The 23,673-nt window shown below is 37.4% G+C and overlaps 1 protein-coding gene across 1 annotated transcript in view; it reads right to left on the bottom strand.

The window, feature by feature from the left end:
- XPO1 (exportin 1) overlaps window positions 1-23,673 on the bottom strand; it is a 48,246-nt gene that overhangs the window by 5,661 nt on the left and 18,912 nt on the right. The window contains 16 exon segments of the mRNA XM_047744649.1: window positions 223-417; window positions 2,399-2,505; window positions 2,806-2,989; window positions 3,277-3,411; window positions 4,325-4,488; window positions 4,584-4,740; window positions 4,826-5,007; window positions 5,231-5,369; window positions 7,275-7,472; window positions 8,634-8,792; window positions 9,446-9,574; window positions 11,307-11,426; window positions 11,505-11,553; window positions 12,521-12,702; window positions 13,997-14,041; window positions 14,251-14,312. Coding sequence (XP_047600605.1) covers window positions 223-417; window positions 2,399-2,505; window positions 2,806-2,989; window positions 3,277-3,411; window positions 4,325-4,488; window positions 4,584-4,740; window positions 4,826-5,007; window positions 5,231-5,369; window positions 7,275-7,472; window positions 8,634-8,792; window positions 9,446-9,574; window positions 11,307-11,426; window positions 11,505-11,553; window positions 12,521-12,702; window positions 13,997-14,041; window positions 14,251-14,312 — 2,207 coding nt within the window.

Raw genomic sequence — 23,673 nt, 5'->3', positions numbered from 1 at the left:
CATTGGGCTCTCTGCTCAGCAGGGAGCAGGGAGCCTGCTTCCTCCTCTCTCTCTGCCTCCCTCTCTGCCTACTTGAGATCTGTCAAATAAATAAATAGGATCTTTTAAAAAACAAAACAAAACAAAAAAAAACTTATGTTAATCTCAGAGCTATCATTTATGCTTTTAACTTAAAGGATATATACTACAGAATTTCCCATAATTGAAATGTAAATCACATACCTTATTTATCATATTCAAGGTGCATTCAAAAACAGCATCAAATATTTGAGGTATTTCAGCTGTTATATGTCCTCCTAACTTGTTGACAATAATAGCCATAGTACTAAGCACTTCTGGTTCTCTAGCAGCTGGGACATTTCTCTGATAATCAATGAGAACCGCATCCAATAGAGGAGGAACAAAATTTTCAGCTACCTATTTAAAAAAAATAAAAACTTTAAGGTTTTATTCTATGTACTTGCTAACCATTCGAAAACAGATCAGTGTTGTATTGACATTTAGATTGAGTATCTGCTTTAAACTAGAAAATCCCACGTTTTAATTTGGTTTTGGATATTAAAACTTTTTACCAAAAGAAACCAAGAAATCATAATAGGCTGGGAAGATCCACAGACATATTCAGAGTTCAAATCTGTAATTACAAAGGTAACTTGGGCCCAAAATCAAGTGACTGGCTCCAAATTACTGTGGCAGGACTAGGATTCTAGGGGTACTGCACGTGGGATAACTTGCCTAAAGGAAGGAAACAGAGTCCTAACCAATACTGTATCAATTCTGTCAATGAATAATATCTATAAAAAGCAAGCAGCTCATATCTAATACAGAGTAGACACTCATTCACAATTATCATTTTTTTAAACTTAGTGAATGCTACCTGGTAAGTACTATAATAAATAAAAGTAAAAACCATTTACCATTATAAAAGGAGTTAGAATTGTACCAGAAAGACCTTGAGTTTCCATGAGTCTCAATAAACAGGGTCATATTAAGGTGTAACTTACATGCCTTTAATAGGTTCTTTATTAAGACAAGGACAATAATTACAAATAATAATTCTTCTAACTAAAGGTTACCAGTGTTAGTAGTGTCCTACTATACAAAATAGGCCTAGTAAAATTTTAAGGATAAGCACAGTATTTTTCAGATAACCCACTTGTTCTGTTAGACCAGAATGGATTCTCATTTTACTCTTAAAATGCAGTAATTCTTCCCCCATTTAAAGTAGATCATGAAGTTTGAGTTATTTAATTCATTGCCCCAACCCTCAATACAAATCTTTGCTATAAAACAATACTGTCTTCTTGTTATGATTGCGAACACTCCTAAATTTGCCCAAGCTATTGTAATTATGAATTTCACAATTCCTTTCATTCATCTTATCTAATTTCAAATATGAAGTAAGTTCTGATCTCATAATACATGTGTTCGAAACCTTCCAATATTTGATATGCTGAGAATTCCATAACTGTTTTCTGAACAAGTTCCCTGAAAAGTATCTCCTTGTCTGTAGGAACAATACTGAAATTTTAAAGTTATGAAAATAAACAGTACACTTATCAACCACTATTTATTTGCATACAGCAAAGATTAACATGACAGGATTCCTTGTAATATTCCAAGGATGAAGAGAATGAAATGGTAGAATAAATTAAAAATACACACTTAAAGAAAGTACTAACACATTTTCCCAAGTTGAGGCATATATGGAGCCTCGTTTAGTTTCTGAAAAACCATTTTCCTTTCTGGAAATGATTTAAAACTAAAAGAAAGAAGAGTAAAACAGACTTAAAACTTCCACTGGGGGGACACCTGGGTGGCTCAGTTGGTTGGACGACTGCCTTCGGCTCAGGTCATGATCCCGGGGTTCCGGGATCGAGTCCCACATCGGGCTCCCAGCTCCATGGGGAGTCTGCTTCTCCCTCTGACCTTCTCCTCGCTCATGCTCTCTCTCACTGTCTCTCTCTCAAATAAATAAATAAAATCTTTAAAAACAAACAAACAAACAAAGAAACAAAAAACAAACAAAAAACTTCCACTGGGAAGGCCCTTACTTCCTTACTTTCACTACAGAGGCAAACTAATGACAGCTTTGTAAGTTATTCTGAAGATTAATGAAGAAACACTTCATGAAGAAAACATTTCATCAGAATGTTTACTATCCACAGGGGAAAAAGGGACTCAAGGCACTTTGTTACTCATCATTACTGTCCCCTACTAACAGCAATTTCTTAGGAAGATGGTATACATAATAGTATTTTCAAGTATTCAAGGAGTCTGAAAAATAGAGGACACTGCAAGATAATGCCAAACCTACCATTTAAATTACCTTTAAATGAGCTATATGCACATATCAGAGAATACAGCATTCACTTAAAAAGTGTAACATTTCACATACCATCTGTGGATCATTGGATCGGCTCACCCAACCAGATATTAACTTTAAAGTTTCCCTTTTTACTGTTCGCATACTTCTAATCAGTGGTTGCTTTGTAACCATCTCACCTAAAAAACAAAATCCAGTGAAATCCAACTTGACAACTAAAATTCTACACTGGTAGTTACATGTACTTCAGATATAATAGTTCTGACTTACCACTCAAAAACATAAAGACAAGGGAAAATAAACTAAGAGTAATTTTACAAGGGAAAAATATAAGCAACTCATTAAAAATAACGGTCTATGGTCGTTTGGACATTGGGAGAGTTAACTTAAATCTGTAACAAATGAATGCTTACACTAAGACTGTGAATGTAGAACTGATTTGTTATTTCACCATTCCACAAAAATTCAGAATAACTCACCATTAGCTTGGATAGCTGCTGAGATATTTTCACTGAGGCACTTGTATACATTAAGCATATCTAAATAAATTCTCCCAAGCTGAATTACAAAGGGATGTCCGACAGCTTTGCAGGCTCTAACATTTGTTTTCAATATGCTACCGAGCTGCTTAACTGTTTCAGGATCTTTAAGTATATCCACATTCTGTGAAGGACAAATACCAAATTTCATTTATCACATGAAAATTATCTTTGTAATTACTAAAGCAAAAAACACTACCCACACCCTACTCCAAACCACCATCACATTTATAATTAAAAATAGTAAAAACTAGAAAGTCTTTATACCTACAAGTATAACTAAGTATAGAGTAACAGTCTCAATAAACCAACAAAACAAAATACAATTACAGTATGATTTTCACTACTTCTGTAAACAACATTGTCTTCTTGAATCCCATTAGGACTTGAGAAAAGAAGAGTAGAACTTACTTTGGTTGCCTGCTGGATTATGCTATCCCAAACCTGATTAGGGAGTAGCATATATTTTTCTATCAAATGTTCTTGTACTGTTTGGTCTGTTTGTGCACCAATCATGTACCCGACAGCTTCATAAAATGTATGGACCTATGTAAAAAGGCAGACACTTCACTTTTATGCGTAAGGAAAACTACACACAAGCAATTCACGTATGTATTAGAACCCATTTTTTGAGTCTGAGAAATAACTTACATTGGGCAGGAAAATAGCCTGACAAACTTTTGCCTCAATTTTTGCTCCACTATGAAAATTTAACCACTTCAGCAGAGGTGGGTGGGGGTGGGGGTAAAATAGGTGATGAGGATTAAGGAGTGCACTGGGTGATGTATGGAACTGCTGACTCACTATATTATACACGAAAACTAACACTGTATGTTAACTATAGTGGAATTAAAAAAAAAAATTAGCCACAGACACGTGAACTGAGTCCAATGGTGGCACTCTCTCTACTGCCATTCATAAATTCTGAGTAAAATAGTAGTCACGGGATACCTGCGTGGCTCAGTTAAGCATATGATTCTTATTTTCAGCTGGATCATGGTCTCACAGTCCTGAGCTCAAGCCCTCCCAACCCCATGTATGCTCTGTCAAATAAACCTTTAAAAAAAAAAAAAAAAAAAAAAAAAAGGTAACCACATTTTTAGGGGGTAGAGGGAGAGAGAATCTTAAACAGGCTCCGTGCCCAGCGCGAGCTCTATCTCATCACCCAGAGAGCAGGACTAGGGCCAAAATCAAGAGCTGCCACTCAGGAGCCCCAATACTGCTCACTTTCTTTCTCTCTTTTTTTTTTTTTTTTTAAAGATTTTACTTATTTATTTGATAGAGACTGCAAGAGATGGAACACAAGCAGGGGGAATGGAAGAGGGAGAAGCAGACTCTCTGTTCAGCAGGAAGCCAACAGGACTGGGATCATGACCTGAGCCAAAGGCAGACGCCTAATGACTGAGCCACCCAGGCACCCCTACTACTCTTCTAAGAAAAGGCTTAGTGTTCTACATACCTGTTGAGGCTGAAGATCACAAATTATAGTGTTGATATTGTTCAAAATTTCATCAATAAATGGCATTACTTCTCCAACCTGAACCTGAACAAAATGCCTGCGGCATTTCTGAGCTATTTTAATGAAAGTATCACAAGCCATGTCTTGGACTCCGTCATGGGTCTCTAATGAAACAAAAACATTTTTCAAAAAAATTTTCAAGAAAAATTTTTGTTTTGTTCAATTAATAGCTAAATAATATATATTTAAAAAGATTTACCATGCATGAATTCAAACAACTTGTTAACTACAGTCTTCAAAAACTTCCAGTGAGCTCTTAAAAACCTTGGATATTGACCTACTATGTACATGATATTTGATGCTATAATAGCTTTATTATCTTTGCCTCTTTTCTGTTCACATAATCCTAATAGATCCTGTAAAATAAGACCAATTTCAGTCATTTATATTAATACAATATAGTTACCTAACAGTTCCAGTTCATATGTATCACTTGCATACCTTTATAACAGTAACAAGAAAGCGTTTTTCATCTTCTTCATGCATTGCTCCACTGATGGAGCCTATTGCCCAACACAATGTATTCAAATTTTTCCATGACCACTCTGTACCATTCACTTGATTGTGAAGTTTCTCAGTCATTATTCTTTCTGTATCTACATAATCCAGATGAGTAAGATAAACTACAAAGGAAGGGAAAAGGTTCCAAAGGTTCAAATGCAAACTCTACAATCGAAAAAATTTAGTAATAATAGCACATCAATAAAAGTGGTTATTAAGATTCAGAAAAGTATAACACATTTCTTTAAATAATATTTCCAAAAAAAAAAAAAAAGGTATTTCCACCCCAGAAGAGAATTACAAAGAGAAAGAGAAAGATTGAATTGACAGTATTTATTCACTCACCTAATGTTTCTCTCATATTCTTATACAAATTAATGGAATCTGTATCCTTCATGAATTCTCTTACAACTTCTCCCTGATCATTTTCTACAACCAATACTTCCTCTGGTTTAGCCATACGACTAACCATCAATAAACGGACCTACTCAACAATAAACAAGAAAAATCTATTACATTTTTGCAATCAGCCACATCGAATGTAGGAAAAAAAAGTTTAAGCATTTCACAGTTTAGACCAATATACTCCCAAAACTTTCTCACAATATAAAAGAATATGAACATTTAAAAAATGTAATTCTAGGGGTGCCTCTGGGTGGCTCAGTCTGTTAATAATCATCTGCCTTCAACTCATGTCCTAGCTCTATGGTCCTCGGATTGATGAGCCTACATCAAGCTCCCTGCTCAGCAGGGAGTCTCTCCCTCTCTCCCTCTACCCCTCCCCAATGCTTGTGCTCACTTTCTCTCTCAAATAAATAAAAAAAAAAATTTAATTCTACAACAATGGTTTTCAAATGTTAATTATCTTTTTTTTTTAAATATTTTATTTATTTATTTGACAGACAGAGATCACAAGCAGGCAGAGAGAGAGGAGGAAGCAGGCTCCCTGCTGAGCAGAGAGCCCAATGTGGGGCTCGATCCCAGGACCCTGAGATCATGACCTGAGCTGAAGGCAGAGGCTTTAACCCACTGCCTTCGGCTCAGGTCATGATCTCAGGGTCCTGGGATCGAGTCCCACGTCGGGCTCTCAGCGGGGAGCCTGCTTCCCTCTCCCTCTCTCTCTGCCTGCCTGTGATCTCTGTCTGTCAAATAAATAAATAAAATCTTAAAAAAAAAAAAAAAAGATTTTATTTATTTATTCAACAGAGAGGGAGAGATCACAAGTAGGCAGAGAGGCAGGCAGAGAGACAAGGGGAAGCAGGCTCCCTGCTGAGGAGAGAGCCTGATGTGGGGCTTGATCCCAGGACCCCGAGATCATGACCTGAGCGGAAGGCAGAGGCCTAACCCCACTGAGCCACCCAGGTGCCCCAAATGTTAATTATCTTGAATAAACATATACTATTAAGTTTTCTGTGTCTCATCCAGAGAGCGACTGATTCAGTAGATTGGTAGGTGATTTGTATTTCTTTTCTTTTTTTTTTTTTTTTTAAATTTTTTATTTATTTGTCAGAGAGAGAGGAGAGTGAGCGAGCACAGGCAGACAGAATGGCAGGCAGAGGCAGAGGGAGAAGCAGGCTCCCCGCCGAGCAAGGAGCCCGATGTGGGACTCGATCCCAGGATGCTGGGATCATGACCCGAGCCGAAGGCAGCTGCTTAACCAACTGAGCCACCCAGGCGTCCCGGTGATTCGTATTTCTAACAAACTTATTGGTAGTGCTGATGCAGTCTACTTCTATGGACACACTTTGGAGAACTGTCGTTCTTTTTTTTTTTTTTTTTCCTTAAAGATTTTTTATTTATTTGTCAGAGAGAGAGGGAGAGAGAGCAAGCACAGACAGACAGAATGGCAGGCAGAGGCAGAGGAAGAAGCAGGCTCCCCGCCAAGCAAGGAGCCCGATGTGGGACTCGATCCCAGGACGCTGGGATCATGACCTGAGCCGAAGGCAGCCGCTTAACCAACTGAGCCACCCAGGCGTCCCTGTCGTTCTTTTTTTTAGAAGATTTTATTTGTGAGAGAGCGAGCGAGCATGCACAAGCAGGAGGAGTAGTAGGCAGGAGAAACCGACTCCCCTGCCAAGCAAGGAGCCCAATGCAAGACTGATGCAGTACTCGATTCCAGGACCTCAGGATCATGACCTGAGCTGAAGGCAGATGCTTAACCGACTGAGCCACCCAGGTGTCCTGAAAACTACGGTTCTTAAACTAATCCTTTTCAATCTTCTAGCTTTGAACATAAATGGAGAAGTTATTGGATTCTTTTTGTAGCTCTTTTATTTGGACATATTGTAAAAGCCTAAATAAAATAAAAATAAAACCCACTACTCTCATTTAGTCTTCAAAATCACAGCAAGGAACAGGCAGAGCACTCAACCACCTACTTTATTATTACCTTGGATAACACGGGCAAATACAGCTGTCTCCTGGGAGGAACATCAAAATGCTGACTTCCAGATAGCAATGGAGAAGCAGATGTAGAGAATGGGCTCTCTCTATAGAGTTCAGCTGCCAAATGATTCCAGTACTCAAGACAAATCTTAAAGATTTCAGTTTCCTCTACTTCTGATACCAACAACATATAATGAAGGGCCTACAAAGACAACCAACAGTTTTAAATAATCCTTAGACATTTTCATCCTACCACAAATTGCTTTCCACTTGTTACTAGAATAAAAATTCACTTTTCATTTTACACAACTCTGAGGTTTCATTATTTATCTAAGACTAGAAATTCTCAAAGAGCAAACTGTGCTTTCTTCCGAGTCCTAGTACTAGAACTTTAGAACTTTAACACTTTATGTAGTTGCTGGCCAGTATGTATGTTAAATAAGTTCCCTAAAAAGGTATGGACACTAAAGGACATTTGGTACTAATATTCAAAAGGTGTAAACAATCCAAATTTCCATCAACTCAGGTTATACAAATTATTATGTAACCATACAATGGACCATTATTTAGCTATATAAAGAGATGAAATAATGGTACAGGCTGCAACATGAATGAACTCTGAAAACACGCTAAGTAAAAGACGCTAATTATAAAAGACCATACACTAGGAGTCAACTTATATGAAAGGTTCAAAACAGATAAAATCCACAGACCGTAAACTAGTGGTTGGCTAGAGGTTGGGAGAGAGCAGAATAAAGGACTCTTTTAATGGGTACATTATTTTGTATAGATGAATGAAAATATTTTAGAATAGAGGACAGCTGACAATACTGTGAATGTCACGTGAGATTGTACACTTCCAGGTAGAGTTTTATGTCTCATGCATTATACCTCAATTTTCAAATAGCATCTTTACACTTTTCATCTTAGAAATGTCTGAATACCCTTTAGGAATTTAATTTTGATTAACTATTGATCTGACATTAGGCAGAACACATAATCAACAAATTCAGCTTGTAATTCAGAATTCACATATTTTTATGCACTGACAATAAGTAGAAGGTATGTCAAAGGTACACTTAAAATTTTTTTAAAAAGATTTTATTTATTTCAGAGTGCATGAATGCAAACGAGTTGGGGGAGGGGCAGAGGGAGAAGTAGATTCCCTGTTGAGCCTGACCAATCCTGGGACCACAACAGGAGCCTAAGGCAGCCATTTAAAGGACTAAGCTGGACTGAACCACCCAGGTGCCCCAAAGATACATACATTTAAAAAAGAGTAGACATTTTAGAATAAAGGCATTTTTGAAAGAGCTTTCATTATCAAAAGAATTTCAGAAGCCAAAGGATCCACAAAGCCTACCTCCATGAGTGTTTCCCTGAGATTTAACCTTTTCTCTATAAGTTGACCATGTTCCTTAAGAAAGGTGCAGAGAAACAAACTGAGATTTTGAATAAAGTTCTGTTCATCATCTTTTCCATTTGAGTATGCAAGTCGAATATTGGTATTTAAAGGAAGCATCTACAAGTTTAAATATGGACCATTAGTCTGCATTCTAAAACCAATAAAAGATACTACCTTCAAATACTAAGATTTCATCACCTCATTATTAATATTATAAACCACAGACTTAGATTATTCTTCGATAGAAATCCTTAGTCTGTTTATAGTATTTTTGTATCCTAGCTTTTGATTTTTTAAAATGTTACAAATAGTAAGAGTTCCACAATTTATCTTCTCAATTTTTCCCTGTATCAGACTTTTCCTTTGTATCATTAAAAACAAAAATATTCAATTAATTCACTGGAATATAAACACATACAGTAATGCAGTATTATGGTTAACATTCTAAATAATTTCATCTATACCTAATCAATATTATGAATGAACAATCTCATTTCAGAGGCAAAGTCAGAAGCAGAGCAAATATTAAAACCAGGTTTCCAAGCTTCTAAATTCTATGTAAATAAATTACGACACTCCCAGAATCTTTATTTCAAGGCATTTTCAAAATGTTCACTAAAATTTCAACTGTTCTTATTTTATGTAATAAATATACAATCACACTGTAGCTGATCTATTATAATTAGTTGTACCAAACGGTTCCAACTCCAACCCAACTTTTTCTAAGGCACTAAAATTGTTTAGTCAGTTGTTAAAGAGTGTTGTATTACCTGTTTTAGCTGCATCATTGTCAGTGTAAATAGCGTTACAAATTGTTCCTCATACTGGCTTACACTTACACCAGCAATCTCAGTGAGGCACTTCAGAGAGACATTTCGAAACATTGGAACATTCAGGAACTATTTTAAAATTAAAAAAAGCAAGCATAAAATTAAATGACATGTTATACTTTACTTGACAAATTAAGAAAAATAAAGGTTTTAACAACAGGGAGTGTAAGGGAAAACACCAGATAAATGGATGGGTATTTTGTTTTGCATGTTAAGATTTCGAGAAAATTTCATTATCCACCCAACAGACAGTAAATGCTGTGGGAGCAAACTATGCTGCTTCCTCTGATGTGTCTTCAAACAACTAAATGCAAAGTTACTTAGTAACTTTCCCAGGAACCATTATGACTTTTTTTTTTTTAAAGATTTTATTTATTGGGCGCCTGGGTGGCTCAGTGGGTTAAGCCGCTGCCTTCAGCTCAGGTCATGATCTCGGGGTCCTGGGATCGAGTCCCGCATCGGGCTCTCTGCTCAGCAGGGAGCCTACTTCCCTTCCTCTCTCTCTCTGCCTGCCTCTCTGCCTACTTGTGATCTCTCTCTCTCTCTCTGTCAAATAAATAAATAAATAAATCTTTAAAAAAAAAAAAAAAGATTTTATTTATTTATTCGACAGAGAGAAACCACAAGTAGATGGAGAGGCAGGCAGAGAGAGAGAGAGAGAGGGAAGCAGGATCTCTGCCGAGCAGAGAACCCGATGCGGGACTCGATCCCAGGACCCCGAGATCATGACCCGAGCCGAAGGCAGCGGCCTAACCCACTGAGTCACCCAGGTGCCCCCCCATTATATTACTTTTAAGAACATCATGTTTTATTGTAGTCTAAAAAAGACCCAAGATTTATAACTGCTTAGCCTTTTAGTAGATGGGCAAAACGTTAACAAACATGGTAAAACTGGTTCTTTCATTTTCTGCTGCTGAGAAGATATAAAAATGGCATACCATTAGTATATGGCAATTTGGATAAGCATCAAAAACCTTAAGAAAATGGATACGCCCACTGGCCTGATACTTACATGTGTAAAAGTTGTATTATTTAATGTTTCCTTTGCAGTACCACTGACAATAGTGAATAGTTTTATAAACTACCAATAAAATATCTCTAATATCATATTCACATATTAGAACAGAGTATTACCTCACCAAGCCCTGAACTACAAAATCTCAAATGTTAAGTTATAATAAGGTCTCAATTAAGCACACAAATTTATTCCTTCTATCTGCCAAGAAAGCATCTGGAAAGATAATATAACCAATTGGTAACTGGTCATCTCTGGATGAGCAATTAAGGCTCCATTCTATGTAAGTATTATACCCTACTGCTAAAAAAAAAAAAAGGGTGGGGGGCAGGAAAAACCCTGAGGCCTTCCACTTTATAGAAACATCTTTATTTTATTTTTTTTTATTTGACAGAGATCATAAGTAGGCAAAGAAGCAGGCAGAGAGAGGAAAGGAAGCAGGCTCCCTGCTGAGCAGAGAGTGGGGCTTGATACGAGGATCAAGTGGGGCTTGATGTGGGGCTTGATCCGAGCACCCTGGGATCATGACCTCGGCCGAAGGCAGAGGCTATAGAAACATTCTTAAAATCAAATCCCTTAACAGTTGTTCACATGAATTCCTGAGATTTTTGACACCATTCCAAGGAATTATTAGCTGAAACCAAAGAAAAGCTCTTCTGAACAGTTTCTTAGAAACAACACTGGTTACACCTACAAATGTGTTATGGTTTTCTATAGCAAACAGCATTATAAATGAGTAATATATACAACTATCCCGTAATAAGAACGGAGATGTATTCACTATACCTTATAAATTAATGTGCTGATTAACTTGGTCTCAAAAATATATCCCAGGGGAATCCAATTAAGAAATCTGAGCAACGTTTCCAAAGTTGCATGTACAAGTGGAGCATTTTGGGAATTTTCCTGTAACAAAAACACACCTGTAAATAATCCTCTTCCTATAATTATCACTTAAAAAAAAATGAAATCAAAAGTACTTACCATCACAAACTGACACAGCTGAAAAATTTGTGAGAATTCATTGCACATGCTAAAAAAAAAAAAAGTGACCAGTTTAGAAGACACACAGAAATACTGTGATTTACCTACTAACAAAATCACAAAAAATTTCACGAATTTGGTCATTAAAAACTTGACTCACTTCTTTTTAAACACAAATATCAGTAACTTCATCAGAAGCTACAAAGCTGCTAAAGCTATGTGTAGTATCATTCTTTCAAAGTTTACCCCTAAAAAATGCTATAAAGAGCATATTAATTCCATTTTGAGTTTTTTGTCATCCTTACTCTAACTTGAAATTTAATCAATTATTTTTAAAAAATTAATTTTTTTAAAAGTAATCTCCACACACTAAGTGGGGCTTGAATTCATGACCGCAAGATCAAGAGTCACATGCTCCACTAACTGAGCCAGTCAAGTGACTTCAATCAATTTGGTCTTTTAAATCAAGATAGTTGGAACAAAACTCTCCAAACTAAGAGTAAGAGAAGCAGTATTTTATATACATATCCCAAATCCTACAATGTGCTTATGTATCAAAACAGAAGCAAAATTGTAAATTCTGAACTCAGAATATATAAAGGTGAAATACTCCTGAGCCCTGAAGATCAGAAAAAGTTTTTATTACTAAGTGAAAGAAAATAGAGTGGCTCATTTCCAAGACACAGGACTGGTAACAATTCAGTTGACATTTGGACCCAAGTCAATTCCTTCATTTTTATGTAAGTAGTCACCATATAAAAACAGATCTCAATGGTTTCTGGGAACTCCTGACCTATATTCCTTTTGCATAAGATGTATAAAGTTATTTTGCTGTGACAATGAAGTATGACATCCTGTCTTATTAACCACACATACTTTTCAAGCCTCCAGATTTATATCTGTACCAAAAAACAAAAGTAATTTAACATATTAACAGTTTCTCAAAAATCATAATCAACCTCCAAGTTTAATTTCTTTAAATAAGTTGAAAATTCTAAAGCAAAATAATTACTTGCCTGTCTTTTAAATGCTTAGCTTTCACTTGAGTTATCTGTCCACTAGAGAAATCAAATACTTCTTCACTCAAGAGTTTGAGAATCACCATATTATTCTGACAGAGACTTTCACTGGTTCTACTTGCTCCAACAATGTCACTGATAAAAGTTGGCCAGTGTTTTGGCCATTCTTGTTTTAGTATCTAAAATAAAAAAAGAAAAGTTAATTTCACTTCTCAAGGGCAAAACAAACTTCAAGGAAATTGTGTGATACTAAAAGCAGGAGCAAGTAACACCCATTTTTTCATTTTCTCCCCCTTTTCCCCTTAAGAGAGGAAATGTGCCATCCTCTACGGAATAAACTAGGTAAAGTGTAACACAAAGATTTTGGCCTCAAATGCCCAGGACTCCTGTCAGTTATCCCAGCTGATCAAACTAGTCTGGTTCTTTTTTCTTTTTTTATTAAATATTTTAAGTAATCTCTAGACCTAATGTGGGTCTTGAACTCACACTAGAGATCAACAGTTGCAAAATCCAACTAAGACAGCCATGCACCTTGGTTTAGGCCATACTAATATGCATGCATATCAGTATTAGCCAGATACAGATGCTTAAATTATCCTCAGCAGACTCAAGATAAAACTCTTAAAGCAACAAAAGGTGATGCACAAGGAGAGGCATTTTCTTTGGGTGGTATTAGAGCCCTGAAATATAGCAACATTTGTTTGTATAAATTTGACAGAGACATAGCATTACAGTGGGAGATGGAATCATCTTTGACCAAAATCTATCTAATAGACTGTATCAGACTTTCAAGTCTGTACTGTGTATTTTGTATACCAGGGATTTTCCTAACCAGATTATTCCTTAACTGTACACGTTAATAAGAGGTAACTAATTTCTTTGTACTCTTCCCTCTTCCCAAAAAAGGGGCAAACAACAAATGTCCTCAGTATAAAAGCCAGTGTAACTTAGTGAAAACCCAGTGTTTTCATAACTTATTAAATAGAAGAATCTATTTTTTCCTCATATACCAATAAATTAATGTTCACAGGACAATTTTTTGTCATACTATAAAAAGTATATAAACATAAAATTTTGAAGTCGAGACTATTTAGAAAGTGAAAGACTTAAGTATAGAAATCAATGTAAGGAATGCTGAATTCAAAGGAATGATTTATGAATTAAAATGTAGATGACATGCAAAGGAAGTATGTACAGTCAATGGGCAAATAAGAAAACTGTTAACATGTCTGATTCATACTGGAGCCACGAAAGTGATAGGTTTACAACATCTCAGGTTTCCTACCATAAAATTTAAAATTTCAAGTGTTAAATAATAGCTTAGCTATTACAGTTACTGTAAAAACTATTATTACTGCAAGATGTTAGTCTAGTTATTTGATAAAGGTTTGACTATTTTGTTCCAGTAATCAGCCTAACTGAAGCATTTAATTCTTTTAAGGAGAACAATCAATCAATCAAGTAAAAGCTTACCTGAACAAGAATCATATTTAATTTCCCAATATACACCTTTTCCTTCTAAGAAAAGAAAAAAGTTTAGATTAAAGCAAAGTCTAAATTAGGTTTAATAAGAATATAAGCAAAGAACTCCGTTTGAGAAAAATTACAGATCTACTCTAAACGATTACAAGTATGTTTGTATGTCTGTGACAGAAGTAGATTTAAGGTGAAGATTCAATATTTAAATTATTTTACAATCTCTCACTTATTTCCAAAAGTGGTCTTACCTCTACACAAGTTGGGTCAGATGACGTCTTGATAATGAGGCCAACAACGTATTTTTTAATTCCTATTAAAAAAAAATTATTCAACACTTTTATAGCATGCCAATAAATCTTCAGTAAGGAAAAAAAAATGGGGGAGGGGAATGCTGAAAGTAAAGTCAAATAATAAATCCCAGTCCCATCAGCAATACTGGCAATTTTTTTTTTTTTAAGATTTTATTTATTTATTTGAGAGAGAGACAGTGAGAGAGAGCATGAGCGAGGAGAAGGTCAGAGAGAGAAGCGGACTCCCCGCGGAGCCGGGAGCCCGATGTGGGACTGGATCCCGGGACTCCAGGATCATGACCTGAGCGGAAGGCAGTCGTCCAACCAACTGAGCCACCCAGGCGTCCCAATACTGGCAATTTTTAAATGATGTCAATCATGTTCATGTACTACTTCTTCAAACTTTAATTTTTTTAAGAAAAAGATTTATTTATTTGACAGAGAGAGAGAGAGAGAGGAGGCGTGCGCATGCTTGCACGAGAGAGCGAGCAAGAGACAACACAAGCAGGGGGAGTGGGAAAGGGAGAAGCAGGCCTCCCTCGGAGCAGGGAGCCTGATGCAAGACTTGTTCCCATGGCCTGAGCCAAAAGCGAACGCTTTAAGACTGAGCTACCCAGGTGCCCCTAAATTTTAATTTTTGTCAACTTTACAAAATACAGGTTTAACAATTACCAATTATCTTCTAAGATGTTCTTCAATGCTATACTAGTTAAGTGCACCAACATGTTATTTTTTAAATAAAAACATACCGGAAGGGATTACTATGTTGTTCATTTAGCTCAATACACACAAACTTATTTTTATGGGTCATAACTACAAACCCCTGAAGAAGTAATTTTGTAATAAACATTATAAGAAATAAGTTTACGTAAAATATCTCTAAATCAAGATCAGATACTATTATCCTTTTCCAATTTAATTTTAACATTAAAGTATTCCTGGAAACAGGACTTTAACTTGCACCCCACTACAACATAGAGTAACAGTTAAGGAGAAAGTTTGATTTCTAATGTTATTTACTTAAAAGATATCTTAATAGTACAACCTACTCTTAACTTATTTAACACAGGGATGGGGAGTCAGAGGCCTCAGGTGTGCACCAGGAAGAGTTTATCTGTCAGAGAAAGAGAGAGACAGACACAGAGAACAAGCAAGCAGAGGAAGCAGCAGGCTTCTCATGGAGCAAGGAGCCCCACGCAGGAACTAAATCCCAGGACCCCGGGATCATGACCTGAGTCAAAGGCAGACGCTTAATGACTGAGCCACCCAGGTGACTCAGAGAGAGATCTTAAGCAAGCTCCATGTCCGAGTGAAGCTCCAGGTTCAGAGCAGAAGTCTGCCTAAGATTCTCTCTCCCTTTCCCTCTGCCCCTTCCACTCATGTGTGCGTGCAGGGGCGCTTTCTCTCATAAATGAGTAAATCTTTTATAGTAAGAGCCCGATGCTTAACCAACTGAGCCACCTGGGCACTCTGGTCCCCTTAAGTTTTTGAAGTTATATGGTACACCTACATTGACATGCCTAAAGGATTTGAGAAATAGGATCCCTAAATAAACAAATTATTACTTCCTACCACAAAGACTACTCTCACATTTGTTTAATTTAGGCTTTGCTACCAAATCATCTATGAAGATCTTCTTCCAGAGCTATCCAACCTCTGGAAATACAGTTAAGACTTTCTGGAACTATGTTTTCCAAGCCTTATCTAACAAATCTGGAACTCTGGGCTCAAGCTTTCATGGAGAAGGGATTTGCTAAGAACTGTACCCGTGGGGCGCCTGGGTGGCTCAGTGGGTTAAAGCCTCTGCCTTCGGCTCAGGTCATGATCCCAGGGTCCTGGGATCGAGCCCCACATCGGGCTCTCTGCTCAGCAGGGAACCTGCTTCCCGCTCTCTCTCTCTGCCTGCCTCTCTGCCTGGTGGTCTCTGTCAAACAAACAAACAAACAAACAAATAAATAAAATCTTAAAAAGAAATGTACCCGTAATAATAAACAGGAAGTATAGCCAACATGAAGGCAATAAAATACTGATTTGATTGTAAAGCTACCTTAATAATCTTCATGGGCTGAAGTATTCTATTTATTCCTATTCATTTGCATTTCAAGTAGTATGTATTAATTATGGCAAAACTGCCCATTTGCTTTCATATTCCAATTAACTGAACACTTTTTAAAAACACTAATTATGAAAATAATTTCCTTAGTATGGAAAAACTTTATTAGCACAATAACGTCACACAATAAGGGTTATTTATCAACTGAAAATGTAGGGTCAAGTGGTATCAAAATTCATAGTTTAAGAGACACTAAAAAAGGCCAGGTGCCAAAATGTAACTGTTACATACCATCTAAAGTAAACTATGTCATTTACATTTTTAAAAGTTAGTCCACAATACTAAATGTTGCAAACAAGACCCACCAATGAACGCTAAAAACAATGGACAATCCTTTCTGAAGAAAACAAACAAGAGTGTAGTCTCAAATTACCTCCCCAAGATCATTTGAGGGAAAAAAAAAAACAAACCCGTAGTTTTATTATTAGTAAAGAAGCAGGAACCACCATAACCCACTAATAAACATTAATAACAAATGAGTAATTAAATGTACTGATCTTGTGCCCTATCCTATGTTTTGGTGGACTGAGGATACCATATCATTGTGGTATCTTGCCAAAAAACAAGGATCCTCAGCCTAATCATGAGAAACCAGACAAACCTAAATTGAAACACACTTTACAAAATGACCAGAACTCATCAAAAGTGTCAAAGACCTATCAAGCAGAGATTAAGAACTATCACAGATTAGGAAACTAAAAAGACCCAACTAACTAAACTTAGAACAGAAAAAGGATATTAGAGAGAAAACTTCCGAAATCTGAATGCCCACAGTTAACAGTACTGGCTTATGTTCATTTTATGGCTTTGATAATTTAATTACGGTTATAGAAGTTGTTAATATTAAAATAAGGTAAAAGGTGTTAGGTGCATTCTGTATTTTTTGGGCAGTATTTTATAATCTAAAGTTATTTCAAAATAACAAAAGAGCCTTTGTGGACACACAATCAGGTCTGGCTTGAATAAGGCAGTAAAAAAAGGGGAAACACTCAGGAGATCAAATTTATTTTAAAAAGAGTGCTTCTGACAACCATGCATCAATTTTAAAAAACAAGCTAAATTATATACCAATTATTTAGGGTAACCCACAAAACAATCCCTCATGTTCTCAATATCCAGAATATTTAACCAAAACATAATTCTACTATTGCTAGCCCTTCTGTTCTTTACACAATTACTATCACTAAGGCCTCTGTTAAAAAATTGAGGAAATGACAGCTCTAAAAAACTAGAGAGTAATAGGCATCCCTCCAAAACCTCTTAACACAGAAAACACAGAGCCTAAAACAGGAACAAAAATATTGCCTTCTCAGATTAAATTAGTGACAATACCATACAATGAGAGATCTAATAGTTTTCTTTCCTTTTTTTTTTTTTTAAAGATTTTATTTATTTATTTGACAGAGAGAGACCACAAGTAGGTAGAGAGGCAGGCAGAGAGAGAGAGGAAGAAGCAGGCTCCCCACTGAGCAGAGCCTGATGTGGGGCTCAATCCCAGGACCCTGGGATCATGACCTGAGCTGAAGGCAGAAGCTTTAACCCACTGAGCCACCCAGGCGCCCCTAATAGTTTTCTTCTAATCTGTAATAAGGAAATGAGGAAAATGTCTAAAACTACTATTGCTGCCTCTAGTTGGAACATATATATTTGGAGGCTTTTTTCAGCCTCAGAGAACAGGAAAATATGATCAAACAGATCCTTCAACTCTTCTGTTACCAATTAAACCAATTAAGTATCTTCTCCCTCTTTTCAGAGGCTTCTGAAGTTCACCTGTAGGTGGAGCAAGTGGTAAAAGATAAAAATGGAAAAAGTGGAAAAAAAAAACCCAAAACCAAAAAACTGGAAGTTTCCCACAGACAACAGAATCTTAATTTCATGTCACTCTACAATATTTCAATCCCTTCAGAACATTGGAACACCTTTTCCTTCTTTATTTAAAAGATTTTATATATTTACTTGACAGAGAGAAACATATAAGCAGGGGGAGTGGCATGGAAAAGGAGAAGCAGGCTCCCTGCTCAACAGAAGTTTGATACCAGGCTGATTCCAGGACTCTGACCTGAGCCCAAGACAGGTGCCTAACTGACTGAGCCGTCCAAGTGCTCCAAGGAACAACACTTTTCTGATCAAGTACGGCTGCACATAAAGTGTCTGTCTAGAATCTCCTACTTCTAGGTACAAAGGTTATTTCAGTGGGGCGCCTGGGTGGCTCAGTGGGTTAAAGCCTCTGCCTTTGGCCCAGTCATGATCCCAGGGTCCTAGGATTGAGCCCCACATCGGGATTTTTGCTCCACGGGGAGCCTGCTTCCTCCTCTCTCTCTCTGTCTGCCTCTCTGCCTACTTGTGATCTCTGTCTGTCAAATAAATGAATAAAATCTTAAAAAAAAAGACAAAACACAAAAAACAAAGGTTATTTCATTAGGTACTGTAACTTCTTTCCTAAGTCCGCTCCAACTGAGCCACCCAGGCACTGCAGTATCTTTTATCTATAGCCCTTCATCCTACTCTTCTCAATCTGAACAAAAATTCACCTCAAAAGTTTAAATTAACCTTCAAATTACTGCAAAGTGCTATATAAAAAAGAGACCAGCATGGGGCACCTGGGTGGCTCAGTTGGCTGAGCATCTGACTCTTGATTTCGGCTCAGGCCATGAGCTCATGGCCATGGGATGGCGCCCCGACCAGGACTCCCCCTCCTCACTGGCCCCGGCTCAGCAGAGAGCCTGCTTCCCCCTCCCCTGCCTACTTGTGAGCTCTGTGTCAAATAACTAAGTCCCAAATAAATGAATAAATAAAACAAATCCTATCCTGTCTTAGAAGTTACACATCATCTTCCAAGTTATTTACACAACTTTTAGTAACCTTATCCCCCTAGGAACATCTTTTAAAAAGTGGTCCTTAATGATAACGGTAAAAGAAATGCATTACCAAACCTGATTTTTATAAGGGATTCACTAAAACTCTTTATAAATGGCTTCCCCCCCACTTTAAGTAGGCTCCACCCCTAGCATGGAGCCCAGTGTGGCGTTTGAACTCACCACTCTGAGATCAAGAGCCAGATTCAACCACCTGAGCCACCGGGCACCCCTCACTAAAATCCTTTAAAAAATGACCACTTACTGACTACAACTTACTGACAAGGCCATATTCCCATGGAAGCAAAAGTCCTACATAAAAAAAATAAAAAGATTTTATTAAATGAAGTTTTATTTATTTTAGAGATATAAAAGGAGGAAGAGCAGAGGGAGAGGGACAGACAGACTCCATGCTGTGTGGAGCCCAATGCCCCACATGGGGTCTATCCAACGACTTGGAGATCATGACTGGAGCTGAAATCAAGAGTCAGACACTTGGGGCACCTGGGTGGCTAAGTGGGTGAAAGCCACTGCTTTCGGCTCAGGTCATGATCCCAGGGTCCTGGGATCGAATTCCAAATAGGGCTCTCTGCTCAGCAGGAGGGCTGCTTCTCTTCCTCTCTCTCTCTCTGCCTGCCTCTCTGCCTACTTGTGATCTCTGTCAAATAAATAAATAAAATCTTAAATAAAAAAAAAAGTCAGACACTTAACCAACTGAGCCACCCAGGTGTCCCAAAAGCCCTACTTCTCAAAATTTAAATCATAAGTTGTACCTTACCATCTTATATGGTCAGTGATAGAGTGCCATAAAACTTCAAACAAATACATGATTCCACCCACTAAAATTGCATTCCTAGACGAATTATAAAATATGTCGAACAAAAAAGTTATACATTCCGATTCCTCTTTCACAGTAGCTGATTTTCATACATTAAAGAAAATGAAAAGTCTTAGCACACTATTATGAAAGTAAAGCTACCAAGCTGAGTTCACTCCAGTTCCAACTACTGTGCAATACTCAGAAGTATCCAATTCTACTTTATTTTTTTAAAAGATGTGTTTTTTAGAGATTTTACTTCTTTGACAGCGAGAGCAGGAACACAAGTAGGGGGATTGGGAGAGGGAGAAGCAGGCTCCCCAGGAGCAAGGAGCCCAATGCAGGGCTTGATACCAGGACCCTGATATCATGACCTGGGCCGAAGGCAGGCACACAACTGAAACACCCAAGTGCCCCTTATAGTTTTATTTTTTAGTCATCTCTACACTGTGGGCTTCAAACTCACAATCCTGAGATAAGTGTCAAATGCTCTATTGACTGAGCCAGCCAAGGGGCCCTCCAATTCAACTTTAAATATTTGTTTACCCCCTAACCTCTCAAAATGCAAATTTGGTACATTCCTCCATCAAAGCCATTTTAACTGAAGGTAAGCTTCTTTCCCCTGCCAAATGTTTATTACAGTATCTGTCCATTTGAACCTCCAAAAATACTGTTGTCAATAGTGATCAACAAAAAGACAGACACTAAAATATACCTATCCAACCTCTTTATACCTGGTCCAGATGAATCCAGAGCATGGTTCCTACTCCTTATTCAATGAAACACTTGAGAGAACAAACAGCAAAATGAGAGACAAATAGCTAAAATCAATTCAAAAGCAGGCTTAAACTAGGACTCATACAAATAGGCTAGGACCACACTGTAATTTATTATCTACATGTTTAATAATTTTAGGAATGAGCTGTAAGAACATTGATCACTTTTTTTTTTTTAAGATTTTTTATTTATTTGACAGACAGAGATCACAAGTAGGCAGAGAGGTGGACAGAGAGAGAGAGGAGGAAGCAGGCTCCTGGCTGAGCAGAGAGCCCGATGTGAGGCTCGATCCCAGGACCCTGGGATCATGACCTGAGCTGAAGGCAGAGGCTTTAACCCGCTGCCTTCGGCTCAGGTCATGATCTCAGGGTCCTGGGATCGAGCCCCGCATCGGGCTCTCTGCTCAGCAGAGAACCTGCTTCCTCCTCTCTCTCTGCCTGCTTGTGATCTCTGTCAAATTAAAAAAAAAAAAAAAAAAAAAAAAAGAAAAACTTTAAAAAAAAAAATTATTTGAGAGAAGGAGGGAGAAGGAAAGTATGCATATACAAGCAGCAGGGTAGAAGGAAAAGCAGGCTCCCTTCCTTGTAGGGAGCCCAACACAGGGCTTGATCCCAGGACCCTGGCAGATGCTTAACTAACTGAGCCACCTAGCTGCCCCCACACATCACTCCTGAAAGGGTTATGGCCTCAGGTACCAAACAAGTATAAGAAAAGCACATAGGATTTATAGCATCATTATCTACAAACAGATAAATCAGTCAACAAAATGTGGTGACAACGGAATACCCAGGCATTTACCATAATGAAATTCAGATACTGTTGAAGACTGTAACACAGATAAACCCTGGAAACATATGCTAAGTGAGATTAACCAGACAAAACCCAAATACTGCTATTCTAAGAAAGAACCTGCATGGGTCACCTGGGTGGCTCAGTCAGTTAAGCATCTGCCTTTGGCTCAGGTCATGATCCCAAGGTTCTAGGATGGTGCCCTGCATCATGCTCCCTGCTCAGTGGGGATCTGCTTCTCCCTCTCCTCCCTGCTCATGTTCTCTGTTGCTCTCTCTCACTCAAATAAACAAAATCTTAAAACAAAAACAAATCACACTCACATCTGTTACTTAGAATTGGCAAACTCATAGAGACAGAAAGTGTGTAATAGTGGTTAACAGAGCCTGGGAGTCAGTATAATGCAAGCGTTAATATTTAGTAGGTACAATTTCAATTTGGGATGATGAAAATATTTTGGAGATAGTGATAATGGTTGTACTATACTGTGAACGTACTTACTTGACACTGAACCATACACTTAAAATGATAAATATCGCTATGTATGCTTCATCACAAAACCACCTTTACTTTACTAAAGATTCAATGATTACAGCCGACCCTTGAACAACACAGGTCTCAACAGCACAGGCACACTTATTTATGGATTTCTTTTAATAAACACAGTACAGTACTGTAAATGTTATTTCCTTGATTTTCTGAACATTTTCTCTTGTCTAGCTTACTTTAAGGATATAGTGTAAAAGACATATAACATACAATAATATGTGTTCATCAACTATTACTGGCGAGGCTTCCAGTCATCAGTAATTAATGATTAAATTTGGGGGGAGTCAAAAGTTTTATGTGGATTTGTGATTACAAGGGTCAGTTCCCCTAACCCCTCACACAGTTCATAGGTCAACTATATTGCTACTAAGAATGTGAAACAACACAACCATTTTAGAAAATAGTTTGGCAGCTGAACACACGCTTACCAGATGATCCAGCCATTCTACTCTAGCTAATCAAATGAGTGACAGAAAGACTGGGGGGAGGGGGGTTGGGGGAGGAAGGGTAAAAGAGAAGGCAAACACAAAAGTGAAGATATTGATTATATTGGCTTCATGGGTATATGCTTAAGTCAAAAGTTATCAAACTGTATAGTTAAACAGCTTCCAGGTTCTGGCAATCTTATCTTTCCTTCTGTTCCCCCAACCCCAAGCTTAGTAGCTGCTTCCTGTGTTTACTAACATCTAGGTTACCTGAACAGCCCTCTCTTGGCCTTACTAAACCTGTCAATTCCTTGCATTAAATCCCCTTGTCTAAAAAAGAACAAAAAATACCATGCTAAATCATTTGTGGTGATTATAAGGTACAGACGAAAGTAAGTATTAAGGACCCCAGTTAGGAAGCCACTGCAGAAACTTCAAGGCGATCTGAGACTAAGACATCATTATTTGTCAAAATGAAGATATTTTTGTGGAAAAAGACTGGAAACATGCATGCTGTGTTTATTCATACTTAGCACTTAGAAGTGCACAAAGCTTTATAAACATTACCTCTGCTATCATATCCCAGTAAGGTTGGAAGGCAGTCAAGATTCAGAGAAACTATCTTATGCAAGGTCATACTAACAAAGCACTGAGTAAAACCTTATGGGTAATCGATTGTTTTATCAACTTTCCAAATTAAAACTGAGACATGCGTAATTCAAACTTTAACTGCCCAAGTATCTTTAAGCACCCAAACTTCCAAAATGCCCAATTATGATTTTATCACCTTGGACTACTCATAAATTCACCGCTCCCTTTTTCAGTATCAGCAAGTTCTCATCTAGCTCATGAAATGAAATGACCTGTAAGTCATATACCTTAACAGATTAAATCATTTTTGGTTTAAAAAACAAAATAAAATGCTACCCTTATACAAATAAATTTTTCAGGGAGGGTTAAAGGGGGCTTCCCCCTCCTTTATCATTTGAATTTGCTAATCAAAAATTTTTAAAAAGGGAGGAGGATTACCTGGATAATGACGGCTGATGTGCAGCC

This window comes from Lutra lutra, chromosome 9 (genome assembly GCF_902655055.1).
Source record: "Lutra lutra chromosome 9, mLutLut1.2, whole genome shotgun sequence".
Lineage (NCBI taxonomy): Eukaryota > Metazoa > Chordata > Mammalia > Carnivora > Mustelidae > Lutra > Lutra lutra.
Note: the sequence above shows the minus strand (reverse complement) of the source record. Positions and strands in the feature narration are given on the sequence as shown.